The 20,799-nt window shown below is 46.8% G+C and overlaps 1 protein-coding gene across 3 annotated transcripts in view; it reads right to left on the bottom strand.

Moving 5' to 3' along the window:
• The window catches only part of LOC135388339 (uncharacterized), a 65,925-nt gene that overhangs the window by 28,247 nt on the left and 16,879 nt on the right, over positions 1-20,799 (bottom strand). For all 3 annotated transcript variants that reach the window (XM_064617834.1, XM_064617833.1, XM_064617832.1), the window contains 3 exons: positions 9,815-9,974; positions 533-675; positions 275-416 (listed from right to left, as the gene is read on the bottom strand). In XM_064617834.1, the coding sequence (XP_064473904.1) occupies positions 275-416; positions 533-675; positions 9,815-9,974 (445 nt within the window). The remainder of the gene's footprint in view (positions 1-274; positions 417-532; positions 676-9,814; positions 9,975-20,799) is intronic.

Raw genomic sequence — 20,799 nt, 5'->3', positions numbered from 1 at the left:
TGTACGAGAATGGAACAAATTGCCCTCTTGTGTTACACAAATTTCATCACCAACCCAGTTTTTACAAGGTCTTGTAGACTAACTTTCTTTCTTGCCTTCAGATGTTTAACGCTTGACATTTTGCACTGTGTATAGCTGTATGTTGTATGTGTTGTATGTAGTGTACTCGCCTCCTCTGCCATGGCCATCAAGAGATGGCCGGCAGTATCTTTCAAATAAAATATTGGAGATGCAAAAACGGTGTACTAAGACCCTCTATTGTCGCAGAACGTACCATAGATGGCTGGTCATCGATCTCGCTACCGTTCCAGATCGACATCCCAGGGAGCTTGCAGATAGGCGTGCAGGCTGGTTGCATGCAATCCGGTGGCGCCATGTATGTACTTCTAAACAATACCGCGTACGGATTCAGTTTTCTGTGTGGAGAAAAATTCAAAGATTGCACATATCCTTATGTCATTGCGTTTATGTCGTAAAAAAAGATGTCTAGGATGTGATTGGCCTTCGCCTTCTCCTAATAAACTCAGCTTACCTGACGAGCCGAAGAACGTGGTCCCTCAAAATCTGACCACACGTCTTTACAGCAGAACGTAATGGTGAAACACCTATCATTATAACGTCGAGGGTATCTTGGCCTGCTTGGGAGGAGGGCGAGCCTGGTATGCCGTGCAAGGTCTAAACAGATACAAATATTGTTGGTTTTCAATATCGATATAATGTGCAGGAGTCAGAGCATGATGCGATATTACGATAGGTCACCGTGCACGTGGGTGGGCAAGGTAATGATGGCATATACACGATTAACCAGAGATAGGCAGTCAGTACTTATTAACCGGAGTAAAAACTGCTTACTGAACTACTGAATCATTGCAGCGATAGCTGAAACTATTTTACAGCGAACCTGCGAAGGACAGCGTAGGTCCTGACTTCCGACTCAGCGCTCCATTGGTTGTCGCAGCAGCAAATCGGAGAGCACATGAAAAGACGTCAGGAGCCACGCTGCGTCGTTGACAATAGCTACGTCCTTGTAAAAAAGAAAAAAGATGGCAGCCGTGCGCGGTACAAGTACAGGCACCACCACGACCTACTCTATGACACGACCATGACACTCGCCGATCCCCCAATGGGTCCGCTGTCTGCGGCCAGAAGCAGGGAAAACCGGTTTCGCGCTCAACATGCTCGCTAGGGGCCCCACGTGCGCACCCCACGAGCGAACGGGAGAGGGCTGCTGTAATATCGGCAATGTTTATTAGCATTGTTTTGTGCGTATGTCTACGCGTTCTTTTCGTGTATCCTGATGCGAAAGACGTGTAATGTGCATGCTTAGCGCAAGTTAGTTCTACATGAATACAAAATACATGAATTTTCGCGTCTAGAGCCGCCTTGCTTGGGACAGTGCTTGTACAGGATGTGTGGTATCCCGGGGGTCCGATTTGACGAATGTCCTTGGAAAAACATTCATCGCTTCACACTGTGTTTCAACCGATGATAATACGAAGTTGAACTGAGATGAGTGATTGTGTGTTTTGTGGCGCAAAAGCATCACGGCCATAAAACGCCACAAACTATGTAGTAATTAATGTACGCGGCTGTGTTGCCATGCGCGATCGTGCTCCAAAATTTATGCGTGGGCCCGTAGTTACTTGACTTTGCGAATGAGTATGTTAGCTGTCATTTCATTGTCACTACTGGACAGCATGCAGTTTTAGTTGGTTTTAATTCAAAGTTTTACAAAGAACACAGCACACATAACTGAACAGACACTTGTTTTTATTTCATTTAATTTTGTCTGCTGACTATTTGGCAGAAATCTCACCGCATCTACTTTGCTTTTTCATTACAATCACGTGGCGCATACACTCGACACCCTCAGGACCTTTCGCGGCACGAAATACTCGGGTCCGACATTCCTTTCTTCGACTTGCAGAGTGGGACGGTGCAGTACACCATCACAAACCACTCAATGGACGACATGCGACTAACCAGAACTTCACACGGTAGAAACAGGCACCCAAGTCAGGAACGAAAACTACCGTATCAACACGTGGAGCGGCGTCTCCTGTGCGGGTGACTCGTGGCGCCACGACCTTGCAGCGGCCACTAAGAGAAACATTTTCTCCGGCGCTGGAGAGAGGCGCAAGTGTCACGGTCGTGTTCTTATAAAGTAGGTCGTGGGCACCACACGCTATATGGCGGCCACGAAGAGTGTGTACGGCGTCTGCAGATGGGGAGTGGAGAGCACACGCCGCTGTAGAACGCGAACGGTACTCGCCCTTTCTATGTGTCAAACAAACCGCCGCCACCGGTGATTGGCTACCCCACGCGCACTTCCGGTTGTTCGTTCCCGACCGCCTCTCCGTGGAGTGTTTACGGCTTTGTGGTTGGTTCTTCCGCGTTGTGACTTGTAGATATACGGTTTCGCCCAAGGAAGCTTCAACTGTTTATTGCTGTGCGTTTAGTTTTCGTAAATGTACAGTAGTTATGTTGACAATCTTGATATCACGTCGCAAGAGCGGCACAGACAGAAACTGCGTTTCCGAGATGAGGAGCTTCCAGACCCCATGCACGAAGATGTTCGGAAGTACGTCTTCTGAGGAACCTACAGGCTGCGGGCAAGCGTGGAGAACGCGACATTTTCGTGCATTTCGTTGAAGGCATGAGATACTATACCACATAACAATTCAAAGCCTACAAAGTGCGTGACAGCTACAACTTGTTCATAAGTGGGAAAGTAATATGTGTGCGTTCAAAGTGGGAACTGGTGGCTATGGTGTTACCTTATTTGCGAGTACAGTAGAAGCCAGTCAAAAACTGTCCAAGCTTTACTATTTCTGGACCTTGATGCAGAACGATGAAACAATTCCCAACGCGCATTGCACCTGCGTGGCAGGGTAAGTGTTGCCTGGGAAACATTTGAGTCTCTCGGCAAGCGTGTATTTCCTGCCTACTACCTTATCCGTTAAAATCAGCGCGTGATGTACTGTAACGTGAAACCTCCAGAACCTGATTCATTATTTCTTGGCAATGGAAAACAGACCAGGTTAATGGTGGTCGTTTGTTGTACATCATGATTGACTGATGTTTTGCTTGCAGCCTTTGTGAGTGCTGGAGTCATGTTGCAGCAATTCTGTTCACGGTGGAGGCCGACATAAAATATGGATTGAATCATCCATCACCCACAGTTTCAACCAATCTTCAGATGAATTTAACTTGTATATTTATTACACTCAGTGCACTACCATAACATAGAAATATAGATTAAAAACCACGTACAAAATTCGTTTTTGTGCTGTTCTACACGTCTTTTCCTTTTTGATCAATAACTACTTTTTACTTTAATTAGCCAAACAATAAAAGCACTGAGTCTTAGCATTGGACTCCTGCAGGCAGCCCTCATTTGAAAGATAGCCAAAACCAGGAAAGAGAAAACGACAGACACCTTGATCACTGGCTGTACATGAACTATGTACTGACGGCCAGCCAAAGGGATTTCTAGAGGCAACCAAGGTAATGCATTCGAGCTCGAATTACAAAAACAGTGCAGTGACAGCTATGTTCTTCCAATGTTTCATAACTTAACACCAACCATTATTCGTTGCAGAAACGTGCTCCAAACACGGTCTTGTTTGCAAGCCTTACTAGCAGTGAGGACACAAATTTGTATTCGTATTTATTTGCCTCAATGATACAGATAAGCAGACATAACTGTGGGGAGCCAAATAGCCAAAACTCAAAGGGCCAAAAAATTAATCCACGGAACTGCTGAACAGCAAGTGCAGCACCCTGAAGATACGACTGTTGAGTGCTGCATGAGTGAAACGCAGAGCACAAACTAACGTCATGAACGATACACATGAATGAAAAATATATTCACAAATAGAACGAAAAAAAAAAACAGTCATGGTTATCAACACAATGTGGTGGTCACCTTGTGGTCGCATATGTTGTGCCTAAAATGTTGCAAAGTCCTACCTGCTACCGATGAGTGAGCGAGGGGGGATATACGCCTTTTTGTAGCAATTTGGGTATATGATAAATGTTTTTACCATCCTTTTAGACCCTGTATCAGACGCTATGTTGACCTAGGTGGTAGAAATTACCACCTTTTCACGGCCTTTCTTCTTAAGTGTAGAAGGGTCTTGTCCATAGTACACGTGTTCGTGCCACCTGGCCTTTTTAAATAACATGTGGGAAGAACCATTTCAAAAATGCGAAATGTTTTGAGTCTCCTTATTGACCTTTCTACGTGAATTCGCACGCTTGATAGCTTTCTTGAGGTGGTGACCTCAGCACCTGAAAGTTGGTCCTTGCCGCTCGTGAAAGAGGGCATGTGGCTGTGGTATGACACTTGGTATGAGTAATATTGCTCCACGGCTGACTGCACTGGTTACAAAAATATTGCAGTCACGGGCTAACCATTCCTCCATTGGTACTCGTGCAATAAAAATACTAAATACTCAGTTTTGAACAGTATAGTTTGTGCTCGTAGCTGTTGCCTTGCCCAGACGGAATATACGTATGCCACGACCTCATCCAGGCATTATCCCGTAATAAAGTTGTTGTTGTAGCTGTTGCTCTCTTCTCCGTGTGGATCTTGAAGCGGCCACCCATCACTCCTCTCAGCGCAGAAGGGGTTCTCGACAATGGGCGACTGAGAACCATTGATCTGGAGTATCAGGATTTTCTCTACTCGGCTTTAGAATATGTATGGAACTGCGCATGACACCAAAACGTAGCGCATATCATTCTCCCAGAACCAGAAAATAGTGTACTTTTTATTGCAATACTTCTCCACGCGCAGCTTACAAGTGCCTACGTTTTTTCTTTTCGTAATATTGGAAATGTTGATTGATTGATTGATTGATTGAAAGAAAAAAATGGGGATTGTAGCCCTCATCACGAGGGCCGGCTACCCCAGATCACCTAAGGAAAGGAGTTCCAGACACATCCACCATCACCCACTGCCCTCAACTCTTATGGTGAGCTCTCATGCGCTCGGAATGCGTGTGGCAGTCAAGAACGTCAGGCAAGGCGTCGACCGAAGGGACGCGAGTTGATGAAACCTTACCACCAGAACGCTTTGCTGAGCGGTCAAAGGGGTTGTGGCATCTCACCTCAAATGACTCCGGTTAAACGCTTACTTGCATCCACGTACACCCACGTTCTAAGCCTTAAGTGAATGCACGTGTTGAAAACTTACCTCGCGATTATCTAAACTCATTGGGACCCGATATCACACCAGTCAGGTGGGAGAAGTCACGTGCTTACGAGCAGCAATAAGTGTCTTTAATACGTGCATGATGCCATGAGTCCAATACATCAAGTGTCACGACCCCTTCAAGATAGTTCAGATTGAGAGGTGCCAAACGTCGAGCTGGTCCTGTTGATAATCCATAAGGTACTGTATCGAGCGCTAAGAACATACACGTAACGCTTCGGGTATTAAAAGCGCTATCAGAAGACAGAGAAGGCCAGAAGGAGACTAAAAGGTCGAACTCGGCTTGTTGATCGATGAGGTACTTAAAGGAAAGGTCATATCCTTCCCAGTTGATTTTCAAACTATGGTGTCATTATATTCGTCGTTCACCACTAACCACGGTATCGAAAATTCCACGACAAATGCTGAAGCAGTTTGGCTGCTATTCGATGGAATACGTGAAAAGAACAGATACCGGCCTCCAAAACTCGGTTTGTAGCGTGTTACCCCAACTGATGTCAAGGTTGAGAGTTCGAACCCCGCCGACGACTCCAGCAACTTGGTGCCGGGGTACAGGTTGCTTAGGCACGCCGTCTTCCGAGCGCCGTCCTCCGCGTGTTTGCTCTATGTTGAGATTTGAGCGCACGTTAAGTAACTCTCAGGTGGACAAAATTCGTTCACAGATCGACCACTGTGACGTCGGTGATAATCATAGTGGCCTCGCAACAGCTTTGAAACCCAGTTTTACTCTCAAAACACATATAGGGAAAACATTCCTTGCGTCACCTCTGCCATGCCGTCAAAAATCGTCCTGAGGAAAAAAAACAGAAAAATATTTTCATGCCCCTGGCTCGTGCTTTCTTTGACGATGGGGGTTAATTCCGGACGCGAACCATCCCTTGATGATCCGTCCTCAGGCCACTCGGAGTAAAAATCGAACCTGATGTCTCGGTACCCTATGGGCATCCATCTCGTCCACCTCGTGCTCGAACTACGATTGCGGTCTTCGCTGCTTTTCTCAGACTCCACGGCAACATCTCCCTGAGAATGCTGCCCGATGAAGGGAAGATGTCGGATAGCTCAGCTGGTGTAACATCCCGACTGCGGTCTTCGCTGCTTTTCTCAGACTCCACGGCAACGTCTCTCTGAGAATGCTGCCCGATTAAGGGAAGATGCCGGATAGCTCAGCTGGTGTAACATCACGACTGCGGTCTTCGCTGCTTTTCTCAGATTCCACGGCAACGTCTCTCTGAGAATGCTGCCCGATGAAGGGAATATGTCGGATAGCTCAGCTGGTGTAACATCACGACTGCGGTCTTCGCTGCTTTTCTCAGGCTCCACGGCAACGTCTCTCTGAGAATGCTGCCCGATTAAGGGAAGATGCCGGATAGCTCAGCTGGTGTAACATCACGACTGCGGTCTTCGCTGCTTTTCTCAGATTCCACGGCAACGTCTCTCTGAGAATGCTGCCCGATTAAGGGAAGATGCCGGATAGCTCAGCTGGTGTAACATCCCGACTGCGGTCTTCGCTGCTTTTCTCAGACTCCACGGCAACGTCTCTCTGAGAATGCTGCCCGATGAAGGGAAGATGTCGGATAGCTCAGCTGGTGTAACATCCCGACTGCGGTCTTCGCTGCTTTTCTCAGACTCCACGGCAACGTCTCTCTGAGAATGCTGCCCGATTAAGGGAAGATGCCGGATAGCTCAGCTGGTGTAACATCACGACTGCGGTCTTCGCTGCTTTTCTCAGATTCCACGGCAACGTCTCTCTGAGAATGCTGCCCGATGAAGGGAATATGTCGGATAGCTCAGCCGGTGTAACATCACGACTGCGGTCTTCGCTGCTTTTCTCAGGCTCCACGGCAACGTCTCTCTGAGAATGCTGCCCGATTAAGGGAAGATGCCGGATAGCTCAGCTGGTGTAACATCACGACTGCGGTCTTCGCTGCTTTTCTCAGATTCCACGGCAACGTCTCTCTGAGAATGCTGCCCGATTAAGGGAAGATGCCGGATAGCTCAGCTGGTGTAACATCACGACTGCGGTCTTCGCTGCTTTTCTCAGATTCCACGGCAACATCTCTCTGAGAATGCTGCCCGATGAAGGGAATATGTCGGATAGCTCAGCTGGTGTAACATCACGACTGCGGTCTTCGCTGCTTTTCTCAGGCTCCACGGCAACGTCTCTCTGAGAATGCTGTCCGATGAAGGGAATATGTCGGATAGCTCAGCTGGTGTAACATCACGACTGCGGTCTTCGCTGCTTTTCTCAGACTCCACGGCAACGTCTCTCTGAGAATGCTGCCCGACGAAAAGAAGATGTCGGATAGCTCAGCTGGTGTAACATCACGACTGCTGTCTTTCTTTGCTTTTCTCAGATTCCACGGCAACGTCTCTGTGGGAATGCTGACCGATGAAGGGAAGGTGTCGGATAGCTCAGCTGGTGTAACATCACGACTGCGGTCTTCGCTGCTTTTCTCAGACTCCACGGCAACGTCTCTCTGAGAATGCTGCCCGACGAAAAGAAGATGTCGGATAGCTCAGCTGGTGTAACATCACGACTGCTGTCTTTCTTTGCTTTTCTCAGATTCCACGGCAACGTCTCTGTGGGAATGCTGCCCGATGAAGGGAAGGTGTCTAATAGCTGAGCTGGTGTAACATCACGGCATTGATATCGGTGAAGTCCCTCTCTATTCACAGTTTTTGTGTCTTTTCTTTTGTAAGATTTGTACGCTTCACCACTGAAAGGCCCTTCGTAACGACAGCCCAGCGTGCCCGGGAGCTTAAGGGTGAGTTCTCACATATAGCGACTTGCTGCACAGCGCTATAAGACAGCGCTAGGTTTCCTCCTCTCAGTGCTGCGAACCGCTACAAAACAGCGCTTGTCGAAGTAGAGCCGCCCTCAACTTTTCTAGCGCTATTTTGAGCGCTAGGTTTCCGTTAACCAGTCGGGAGCTTCTTTCAGCGCTGACGTCGCGGAAGCTGGGCTTTGTTTTCTTCCGACCACTCGATGCAGCGAGCGAAGCAGTTCTGCAAGCCTGCCGTTGTGCAAGACATTTTGGTCCAGAGAACTCGCTCTGAAGGTAGCTCCACTGAAATGTCAGTGTATGGTTTTGGCTAACGTTCATGCGCTGAGATCGGAAGACGTCCAGCATCGCGACAAGGGAAAGCCGGGGGGGGGGGGGGGGGGGGTCTTTTCATGATGCTGTCGCCTATATTTTTTGTTGGCCGCAGGGCGGCGAAGTTTGAGAACCACTGCTGTCTCCGATAATCAAGGAAAAACCTGAGAAAACACTTCTTCTAGCCTACGGCATACGGTGTCCTTCCGAGTGAAAAATAGCAGACGACGTTTCTCCAAACCAGCCAGCCGGCTATATAGTAGTGACGTCAAAATGACGCAAGCAGCTGGTCGGCTCGGTCCGAGCATTGCCACCGTTGCAGACGAGCGCGATTTTTAAAATCAAATTATGCGATATTTATGCATCTGTTGAATGAATCATTTCGCACGGTGCATTTTAATGGGCGGGTTAACGAATTGGCTTGGAAAAATGGCAGTGTTTGCAGTGCTTTCTTGTCTCACTTTCAAGCCCACATGGGGACCACACACGTACCATGCGCATCTAACAACAAACGTTTACTCGGGGTAGAAAACGCTTAAAACATCGAAAGAAATTTCCTCCTTGTCAATAAGGCCAATAGACGGCTTCATGAATCATGACACAACCTGCCCTGCCCCCAGATAGCGTTTCACGCTACTTGTATGTGCTGTATCTGCTTAGCACTCGATTGATGGATGAACAAGCCCAGTTCGACGTGTTAGTCACCTCTCATGTGGGTTATCTTAAAGGTGTGAAATGCGTTCCACTACAGGACCCATATGATGTGTGGAAGCTTTACTTCAGTTTTCATGTGGTGCCTGTAAAGGACCGGGTTCAGTCGCAGTTTAATGCTAAGTTTAATCGCAGAAAGTCGGCCATTCAGCCATCAGCAGCCATATGACGCCTGGCGCTCGCAAATTGCTAGCGTGGCGCCCGGGCTGGATCACGAGACCTTTTGCACCCGAACGTGACTGCCGGGAAATTAGCTGTTTTAGTCGATTGGATCGCACTAGGGGCATCGTGGTCGCTCATGTTCCGGTTCCGTCATCTGCAAACCCATGTTAACTTCGGCATGCGGGTCTTGCGGGGATAGTGCGGTCCAATTAGAGCCAATACAGGCCCCTAACTGTGCGGATGTGACGACACCAGATACAGTTGTGCAACGCGCTGCCCGGCCTGGTCGGGATCAATACAAAAAGTGCTAGCTGGCAGGTTCCAGCCGCTAGGAAAACGCAACACGAGCACGCGAGATTGCCAAGTTTTAACCAAGCGAACACAAGTGCTCAAAACCTGGCAAAATCTGCCGGGAAATGGCTACACGAATTCGCCATAACAATACCCTGTCCCATGAATAGCTTGTCATCCCCAGTTTACAAGGAACAAACGTGTTAAATAACGCTGAAAACATACACTGCTTGTCTCCTGCTTTGCGGTACCAACTGCTGCACAGTTTCGAGCTATTCTGTCGTACGACAGCACTGAACATACAAACATTTTGCGATTAATGATGTACGGTACTCGCCTTGAGGACTTTGATGATGTCCGTTGTGGCATCATGCGTTCGATCGCATGCAAGCATCGTGTCAAATACTGAGTAGCTGACAACCCCGGATGACTTGTATGTGCTAATTACATTCCTGTCCGCCTGGTTCAAGAGATGTGTGTTCCAAAGATTGACATGCCTGGAGAGGTGAAACTGAATTAGCACTCGAGACGCGGTAAGCTGATTTCCCTCAAACTTGTCCAGAGAGCAGCTCCTCGTACTCTCGTCTTTACTCCACGAGAATTCTGCACATCAATGGGTGCCTTAAGTAAGCGTCCATTCCTCGGCGCACCCAAAGGGAGAGTATGAGACACCCGGAACTGCTTTGGGGCATGACACTGCTCTCTCAGTGATGTAGCTTCCTGTTGTCAGCTCATGCTGTGCACAGACTGAAGGTGTGGTGGTTTTATTTGGACGACAGCGATTTCCAGGATATTTTCTCGTAATAGCAAATGAGACGTGAACTATAGAAATTAAGAGACACCATAAGAGGTATTTTCTATTAAGGTGACTGCTTGGTGCACCAGGTACAAACGGCTAGAGTTGCGTGAACAGTACTTCTAATTAGCTTGAATGATACGCTTGGACGTAAAATACAGAGGGCAAGGTAGGTCAAGGCAAGGGCTTTAATGCAGCTGGCATTGAAGCCCTGCATGACCGGCGTCTAACTGCCGACGTCCGCGTGAAAGTGGGTAAAAAATTAGTTTCTCGAAATGGGAGAATTCGGTAACATAGTACGTCTGTAGTTTGCTTCCAAACGTACCACTCGAAGTAGGGTAGTTTCAGTTATAATCGACGAAGGGGCGCCGGTGACATTTTTATTTTCTTCAGGAAAAAATAAATGTTAGTCCAAAAAGAAGGAAAAGAAGCCTAGTCGCAAGTCCCTGCAATATTTCGTTCTCAGTCTGCGAGGCTCCAAACAAATGAGCGCGACTTGGGTAGTTCCAGCTTTTCCAAATCTTGCGCACTGGATCCTCCGAACGGCTGCTCTCTTCGGAAAGCAATTTTTTTTTCATTGGCAAAATGGGTGGTGAGGATTTGCTTAAGATAATTAAATTCGGTGCAATGCCCGAAAAAAGTTCGAAAAAAAATCGCAAAAACGCTTCCGAGGACGTTCGTAGCGCAACTTTGCCAATTTCTTACGGTGTCCCACAATTTCCGAATATGACGAAACTTATGTGAGATGAAAGAGCTTTTTTACTCTTTCGTTGAGTATATAGCGCGTTATCATATCTTCATGCATCTGTCTACAGTGACGCCGTAGTCGCGAAGGGGTGCCAGAAAATCGCTGTTTTGAGGGTCGTTTTTCTCAAAAAGGCCATCTTTAATTCTGTTTTTATTTTGTGGAGACATGCCTTGGACACCGCTCTTTCATATTATAAAACAAAATTTCTGCTTATTTTATTTATTCAGGGCGCGTGAATTCTTTTCCCGCGCCCTGGTCGATTCGAAGTGCCTGGCTAATTCGAAGTGCCGGAGAATGGTACTTACAATGGTGCTCTTATTTTATTTATCTTTTCTTGCTGAAGAGTATTGCATTACGGGCTGATAAGATTGGTTGACGCGCACCCAATGATCGATCAAGGATAGTTACTGCAAACATATATTTATTATTACCGTCTTACTGTGGAAGCCCCAGCACCAACCGCTTACGATTACATCAGTCCCAAGCGGCATTGAACGTTTGTGTTTATTCGATCTGTCCTAAAAGACTCCCGCAATTATAGCTGTTCGCAATGTACGACGCCCCCAACTCTTGTCCAGCTATATGAAGATCGCAGTCGGGAACAGGCAGTGGCGTATCTAGGGTGTGGCAGGTGTGGACAGGTGCCATGGGCGCCAGGTGAACAGGGGCGCCATTATGTGGTCGGGTGTGAATGTGCCAGGTCGGGCACTCAACCTGGCACATTCATAAATGATCTAAAGCACCCGCTATTAGAGAGGTTGTAGTGTGAAACCTAGTGCGGACCAAACGAAAACGCATCCCCAAGGACATCGTGTTAGCCATGTTGCCATGGGCGCAGGTAGTTCTAGATACGCCACTGGGAACAGGACGCACAGCGGACCACTGTCTCGTTTTTCGCTTCTCTGAACGCACTTGAAATGAAACTTCAGAATGCACTTGCGGCAGCAGCAGTGAAGTTTCTTCTTGAGCAGATTAAACAACTACTGTTATCGTTACAGATAAGTCGACGACATCCCGTGGGTGTATTTCTTCAGTTCAAACCGGAAGACTGCGGTTGATTGTGCGTGTGTTGGTGGGAGTTTTCCTTGTCCCGGTTCTCTCTGCAGATCGTCAGATCTACTTGCGGCAGCAGCAGTGAAGTTTCTTCTTCGGCAGATTAAACAACTATTGTTATCGTTACAGGTAAGCTGGAAGACTGCTCCAGGGCGTATTTCATCTGAAACTTGACGCTGCTACAGTCCCAGCAACTTTCAGCAGCAATTATATCTGTGAAGTGCGTGTTTGGTCTTCAACTTTGGTGTCCGTTCTGCAGATAGGTCGACGACATCTGGTGGGTGTATTTCGTCAGCTCAAACCGAAAGACTGCGGTTGATGGCGCATGTGTTGGTGGGGGTTTTCCTTGTCTCGATTCTCTTTGCACATCGTCAGATGCACTTGCGGTAGCAGCAGTGGAGTTTCTTCTTCGGCAGATTAAAGAACTATTGTTATCGCTAGAGGTGAGCGTATGATCTAATGTATTTTTCACCTTTGTGACTGCTATATTCGACTGCTGCTGTTGCACGTGCATACTGTGACATTTGTTCTTTTGTACTGTACTTCATTTGTTGTTGCCGGAATGAGTGACTCTACCAAAATCACAATGAAAAAGTTACACAAACTACTCATTGAAATGTCGGCTAAGGTTGACGCTCAGTTCACTGAAACGCAGCGAATATTTCAAACTAAAATAAGCGACATGGATCGAAAATTCGGTGCTAAACTGGGGGAGCTCGAGAAGTGTGTGAATTTTGTGAGTGACTCATTTGATAGGCTACATGAGGCTGTGAATCACCTGACAAAAACATCGAATGAACATAAGGCCGAACAGGAAAAATTAAAGCAATAAAACTGGCGCCTCCATAAAGGCTTGGTAAGGCTATAGAGGACAGAACAAAGACGTCTAGATGCGACGAGATCAGCGACGGAACTGATCGTGATTTTAATTCGGCCGCGAGCCTTGAGCTCACTTTCTCTTTCTCGCCACAATGGCTTGTTGAACTCTGCGAAGAAAGCGAGCTGACGGATTTCTCGAGGGGAGTAGCGGCTACTGCCGGATTGATAGGCGTATACCAGTGGCTTGTGATCAGTGTAAACGATGAATTGTCTTCCAAGAAATACAGGAAATTTTTCACTGCGGTGAATGCAGCCAGAAGCTCACGACCGAACGTGCTATCTGTATTTTTCTGAATACATTCTGAATCTGTGTTTTTCTTCCGCTGGTGAGAGTTTCTTGGTAAAAAAAGCTAGTGGCTGCCAATGGCCACCGACGTGCTGCTGCAGGACCGCTCCAAGTGCCCGTCCGGAGGCGTCCACCATTACAGACGCGGGAGCTTCGCAGACAGGATGGAATAACGTTGTTGCTGATGCTAAGGCACGTTTCGCTTGGTTAAACGCGTCGGTTTGCTCCGGTGATCAAACGAGGCCCGAAGGCTTACTGCGGGCATTCTTAAGGGGCTCCTCGAGTGGACGGAGGATTGTCGCACAATGGGGAACACCGCCTGTAGAAGTTTACCATGCCAATAAATCGTCGGAGTTGCGTACATGATGTGTGTGTGTGGGGGGGGGGGACTCCTGTACTTCAGTGACTTTGCTCGCGAGTGGCGTAATCCCGCTGGCATCGACCCGATGACCTAGAAATTCGAGCGCGGGGACTCCAAATTCGCATTTGTCGGCGTTGATGAGAAGGCCGTGGTCGGCAAGGCGGTGGAATAACGCACGGACCTCAATCAGTACGTCCTCGGGTAGCACTGACATCACGTGATGAAACTTTGTTGTTGATGATGTGATGTGGCCCAATGTGAACTGGCATTCTGCCTGGCTAAACCACAGATGAGGCCGAGGGCGGATGAATTGTGGTAACTTGATCGCGAAGTGCGACAGAAGAGGGGCTGGTGCATTGTCGTCCATGGTGAAGAACGTCCGGGTCACGACTATGGAGGACAGAACAAAGACGCAGATGATGTATGTGTTCTTCACGGGAGGTACCGGCCACAAGGAGGTCGTCAGGGTAAGCAAAAACGAAGGGAGGCCCCTCGTGATATTATTCATGAAGCGTTGGAACGATTGGGCTGCGTTTCGCAGTTCAAATGGCATTCGGAGAAACTCGAAAAGACCAAAAGGAGTCACGATTGCGGTTTGGGAGATGTCCTCTTCTGCCATGGGTATCTGGTAGTATGCCTTTGTGAGGTCAATCTTTGAGAAAATCTGGGCTCCTGATAGACTCGCTGTGAAATCCGATAACTTGGGTAATGGATAGCGGTCGGGAACGGTTGCCAAGTTAAGTGCACGGTAGTCTCCACATGGCCTCCAGTCGCCAGTTTTCTTAGGAACCATGTGGAGTGGCGATGACCAAGTGCTGGCTGATGGGCGAACGAATCCGACGGCTAACATATGATCGAATTCTTGGCGTTCAATTGCCAGCGTTTCGGGACTCAGACGTCGGGCCTTAACGAAAACTGGCTGTCCGGATGTGGATATGCGGTGGACTACGGGGTGTTTAACGGGCTGAGTCCAGTCCCACTGCGACGTTAGGGACCGGAATTCCTTCAGGATCGCGGCATAGGCCGCATGTCCCGGAAGGAGAGTGGCCAAAACCATTGAACGAAGGCTTGTGGTCACTCCGTTGATGCTAAGGCCTGTAAGAGCGTCAAGAAGCCTTCGCTGGCCGACGTTAACCAATATGTTGTGATGCGCCAGGAAGTCACTGCCCAGAACGCTGTGCGTTGTGTCGGCAACAAGAAAAACCCAGTGAAATACTCTTCTCAAACCAAAATCAAGGGTCAAGGAGCGCCGGTAGTAAACTGGAATACGTGATCCATTTACTGCCCGAAGGTACATAATTGGGCGCCGCTTGCGGTCGGCAACAGAGGCGGGGAGGACGCTAACTTTTGCCCCGGTATCTAATGCGTATACGAAGAGGGGAGTCAAGTCCTGTAGATCAAATTACAAATTACACAAATTGTACAAATTAAACTTAAAGAAAAATCTTCAGTGTCGGCTTCTGTATTTTGCCCCGGTATCTACTAAAAACTGCTGCCTCCTGAGCCGATTCCTGACGTAGAATAGGCGACATTCTTGCCGATGATGATGGGAATCGCTCGTCGCCGCTAGTGATCCCCGCGGAAGTTTTCCTGCCAGCCGCAGGGTGCCTCACAGCGCCTTGCGCGATGGCGAAAACGGCTATGGTACCAGCAGAGGTGCCGAGGTGGGGGCGATCGGGCAAGCTCGGAATTTGCACGGTTCGGGCTGCTGTCGCGGCGCGGGCGGGAGCGGCTCGGAGGGCGAGGAGAGAAGGAGCGGCGGCGTGGAAGGTTGTCGAAAGGAAAGTCCTCTATAATGTCGGCAAGTCGGCGCACCTGGTGACGTAGAGACGCGAAGTCTGCCTGGCCACTCACAGAGACTGCTGCCTGAGAGAGAGCACCGGGGTCGTTGCTGGGTGACTGGAGCGCAGAGATACTAGTTGCAAAATCATTGCTTCGGCCTAGCTCCATGAGTTTGTCTGCACGCTCCGCCAACGCCTCAAGAGTGGTATCTTCCGAGGCGGAGAGGACCATCTGGACCGAAGGTAGAAGCTTCGACAGAAACATTTCCCGAATAATCCTGGTGTCGAGGAGCGGCGGGGGGCCACTGAGCAGGTACCGCAGTCGGCGGAGTAGTTGGGACGGTTTGCGGCTATCGGCTCATTCGATGTCAGCTCGCGCAGACATTCCCGGTCGGACGGAGAGGCTCTGCTAATGATGGCGTTTTTCAAGGCCTCGTAGGGGTCGTCGGAAGGAGGGGAGCTTAGGATGTCTGCGACCTCAATCAGTACGTCCTCGGGTAGCACTGACATCACGTGATGAAACTTTGTTGTTGATGATGTGATGTGGCCGAATGTGAACTGGCATTCTGCCTGGCTAAACCACAGATCAGGCCGAGGGCGGATGAACATCGCGAAGTGCGACAGAAGAGGGGCTGGTGCATTGTCGTCCATGGTGAAGAACGTCCGGGTCACGACTATGGAGGACAGAACAAAGACGTCTAGATGCGACGAGATCAGCTACGGAACACATCGTGATTTTAATTCGGCCGCGAGCCTTCAGCTCACTTCCTCTTTCTCGCCACAAGGCTTACTGCTGATTTAATTTTACTGAAGCAGTACATTCGTAAAAATAATATCGAAATACGTGGTCTTCCACCTCGTTCCCAGACACAGTTATAGAAGTGGGAAGTAAGTTGGGTCTAGAGCTGGCGGGTAGCAGTATCAATCCTGCCCATAGGGTACCGACTAAGAACGCTAACTCTCCTAACATAGTTGTCAGCTTTGTTTCTCGATTTACTCTTAATAGATTCCTGGCTATGGCCAAGCACAAACGGCTGACTACTGCTCACTTTGGATTCGACTCGGGGTTGCCGGTGTTTATTAATGAACACTTATGTCCCGAGCTAAAGGTTCTGTTAGGTAAAACAACCCAACGAAAAAGGGAATTATAGTGGAAGTTTGTGTGGGTTGCGCATGGCAAAATATTTATCAGAAGAAGTCAGGGTTCTGAAGCCATCCATATTGACTCCGAAAGCACTCTGATGCAACTTGAGTGAAAAATACATGCAAGAAAGAAAAGAAAGAAAACGCTGAGATAACCTGCGTACCACAAGTCGCGATATAGGTTCTCTTTCATCTGAACATTATAGGGGGGCAAAGAGAAACCTTGACCTTACCTTATCTTTTTTGTCTAGTCTCAATGTTATATATGACGTACTAAGTTTTTCGGAAACTTAGTCGTTGGACAACGAGTGTGTGCGCCAGGATACAATGTCTACTCATTGTGTAGACAATATAGCAAGGATGGCGTTAGGGGCGGCGGTGTGTGTATTTTTATTAGCATGATTAGTTTTGTAGAAGTGGTATTTCGTTCCGTGTTCCCGATGTATGTGAAGTATTGCTTGTGCAAGTGGGATAGTCCATCCTTCTTGGTTGTGTATAGCGTTCACCTAGATGTGCTTTAAACATTTTCTTGGATAAGTTTGAGAATATACTATTCTCTGTTACGCTTGAAAAATTATCTCTTTGTGTGGCGGGGATCTTTAACATTGATTTACTAAAACCGTGTCAACCTTACACTCAGCTAATTGAATCATTCGGTCTTCGTAATATTATTCAACTGCCTACCAGAATATGTGACACATGTGCCACGTTACTTGATCACATTCTTATAAAGGATCAAAGACTCATCGAGGCTGGTGTGCTCGATATCGGGGTAACTGATCACTGTGCCACCTTTGCCAAGCTACAAAGTTCCCCTGTATGTAGCGCACAAAATTTAAAACGTCCTCGAATTTCACTCTCTCTCTCTTACGCGATAATTTACTACAAGCCAACTGGTCAGTAATAAAGGCCGTTGACGTAAATGAAGAGTTCACTCTATTTCTTGATAAATTACGATCAATTATTAATGTTTCTAGTTACATTCCTCAGTATCGATGTTTTGACCAACCGATGTGTCCTTGGATGTCAGCAACGATTTTAGATACATTAAAGCAGAAATCTTATTGGTACTCAAAGTGTAAGAAATACAAACATAACATATACTACCGTTCGCAGTTTAGGAAACATAGTAATTTGGCAACAACCGAAATCCGAATTCGAAAGAAACCATATTACTCAAACCTTATCTTGAGAAGTTCTGGTAATGCTAGGGAAACTTGGTCCGTAATTAATTCAGTTTTAAAACGTAATGTGCAATGTATAGTCCCTGACGATCATGTAGGCCTAGTTGACAAGTTTAATCACTATTTTACAAATGTTGGTCATGACCTCGCGCGAAACTTAACGCAGAGTGTACTCCCGCTCTCCTTTACTAGAATTGGCAAAATAAGTAACACTTTTACGATGAAGTGTTGTAAAAAACCTGAAATCTTCTGTCTCCTCTGGGATTGATGGCATATTCCCGTTACTGTCATAAGTAAGAACTTTGACGTTCTCGGTGGCACATTAACCGTCTGTACAACCATTCTATTGAGGTAGGCCAATATCCCGATATATTAAAAAGGGCCAAGGTTGTTCCCATTTACAAGAGCGGTGATCGTAATGACTATCGTAATTACCGACCTATCTCTGTGTTTTCTGTAATCAACACAATCTTCGAAAAACTTATTAGTGCGAGGATGAATACCCTTTTAGAAAAGTTTTATATTCTTTCTATCGCGCAACATAGCTTTCGGGCTATGCGATCCACTTCTTCAGCTGTGGTAACTGCCCCTGAATTTATTAACAACACGTTACACGACAACCCTTTGGTTGCTGGAATCTTTATGGACCTGAAAAAAAAAAACGCCTTCGATAGGGTGGACCACGATATCCTGCTGACAAAAATGGAGCGGTATGGCTTCCGTGGTCAAGCCTTAGTTTTTTACCAGTTACCTGTCTTCACGTACACAGGTAGTCGTACTCAACAATGCTATATCCCAGCCTCGATGTATATAAATAGGAGTACCACAGGACTCCGTTCTGAGGCCAATATTATTTTCTTTATATATTAACGATCTTCCGAGCGGCCTTAAAAATTCCACATGTGTAATGTATGCTGATGATACGAGTTTCTTTATACCTGGCACAAGTGTTGCACAAATTCGATCGTGTGTGTTTGATGTCGATTCGTGTGCTGACGGTAATTTACAATATATTAATGAATGGTTTAGATATAACAAACTCACCTTAAATATAGATAAAACTTGTGCGATTGTCTTTCATAGCACTTGGTCTAAATTACAGTCCTTCACACTCAACCTTACCATTCACGTGCAACTTGTACAGCAAGTTAATGAAGTTAAGGCGGACTCACTTCAGAAATCTGTGGGCGATTTTCGTTCGCACAAGACATGTGAACGCTCTAAACGATCACCATAACATTGGTACTGCGTGTTCTTTTAGCTTATCTCTAGTCAAGGACTTATTTTTTTAGAGGGCAAGGTTGAGCCGTTGATTTTTAATGAACTAAAGTTTGGTGCGCCTCGAACATATGCTGCCATGTCGATAGAGTGTCGTACACTAAAATATTTGCGAATTCGGGCTGAATACAAATCAACGGATAGTGCTCGAATTCTACAAGATGTGTCATTGACAACGGCAATACAAGGAGAACACGCCAGTACTTCTGTTTTGAGGGTATTTTACACCGTTTCTGAGCACTGTGCGAACAAACTTTTTCTATTGTCTTGCGAAGAAGTGATTCCCCCTTAAATACCGACGAGCATCTCCAGTGGAGGCCTCACATTTAACATGTCTGTCAAAAACTTTACAAGCGTTGTTCGCTCCTCTTACTTGCAAGAGAACCGTTTCCTTTTAGTGTACTACGCTGTATTTATTTCATACTTGGTAATTCACATTTGGTTTACTGTACAGAATCATGGGGCCATAGCTCTCAGTCCTATGTTGAACCTATTCTTAGGCTGCAGAAAAGATGTTTGCGTATCATGACTTTTACAAACCGTCGCGGCCCCTCCTTGACCTTATTCCGAAATTTAAAAGTTCTTCCTGTTGATTATGTTGTGAAACAGCCTACAACTTTACTTATGCACAGTATTATTACTCGTAATTTTCCGTTTTCTGTTCATTTGTTACAATCCAAATTGAGGCGTACCAGAGAGAGAGATTTAGGGAACTTTAACCTTCGGAAGGTCAATAATGTTTATGGCCGTAGATCTGTGGCATTTCAAGGTGTTAAAATATGGAACGCCCTTCCCATAGACACAAAAAGTGCGCGTAATGTTGAACCCGCCCTCACCAGATTCTGTTGTGATTGTCTACAATAGTTGTGTTCTAATCAGGTTATGTACTCCTCATAAGAATGTTTACATGTGTTGTCCGTATTGTCCGTATTGCTGGACTTGACCACCCCACCGCCGACTATGACCACCCCACCGCCCACTTGATGAAATGGATATTTGAGAAATAAAGAATCTCCCGTGCACCCCCAACCCGTGAGGACCAAACGGAATTACATAAATAAAAAATTACATGCTTACATAAAGCGCTGACCTCGGACACATATGGACACCGCAAAGCGCATGTGAAGAGACTTCCATGCGAGACTTCCTGTTCTCACGTACAGCTTCACTGCTCAACCCTCAAATGATTAACCCTATGGGGAGAGGTGGGTTGGCTGCAGTGTACATTTTTGTTTAAGTTAGTCATAACTGTCGAGGTACGTCTTGGTCTTGTCATCCTCTAATGACGTAGCCTTCGGCAGAAGGTAAACGGGTAAAAAACGCGGTTCTCCGACTCGTAGGATCTAAAAGCGACCAGGGCGCGGGAGAAGAATTCGCGCGGCATGAAGAAATAAAATAAACAGAAATTTTACTATATAATATCAATGAACGATGTCCAAGATATGTCTCTACAAAATATAAACAAAATTGAAGATGGCCTTTTTGAGAAAAACTGCCCTAAAAACAGCGATTTTCTGGCATGAAGGTACGATTTTCGAATGCGGTAATGGACGAATGGTACGAAGGTAAGGATTTTCGGATGCATGAAGGTACGATAACCCGCTATAAACTAACCGAAAGAGTAAAAAAAAGCTCTTTCATCTCATATAAGTTTCGCCATATTCGGAAATTGTGGGACCCCGTAAGAAATTGGCAAAGTTGCCCTCGGAGGCGTTTTCGGAATTAAAAAAAACAATGTTTTTGGGCTTTGCCACCGAATTTAATTGTCTTAAGCAAATCTTAACCACCCATTCTGCCAGTGAAAAAGATTGTT

The sequence above is a fragment of the Ornithodoros turicata genome, chromosome 3 (genome assembly GCF_037126465.1).
Source record: "Ornithodoros turicata isolate Travis chromosome 3, ASM3712646v1, whole genome shotgun sequence".
NCBI classification, from domain to species: domain Eukaryota; kingdom Metazoa; phylum Arthropoda; class Arachnida; order Ixodida; family Argasidae; genus Ornithodoros; species Ornithodoros turicata.
The sequence above is the reverse complement of the archived record's forward strand: the minus strand, read 5'-3'. Positions and strand labels throughout refer to the sequence as shown.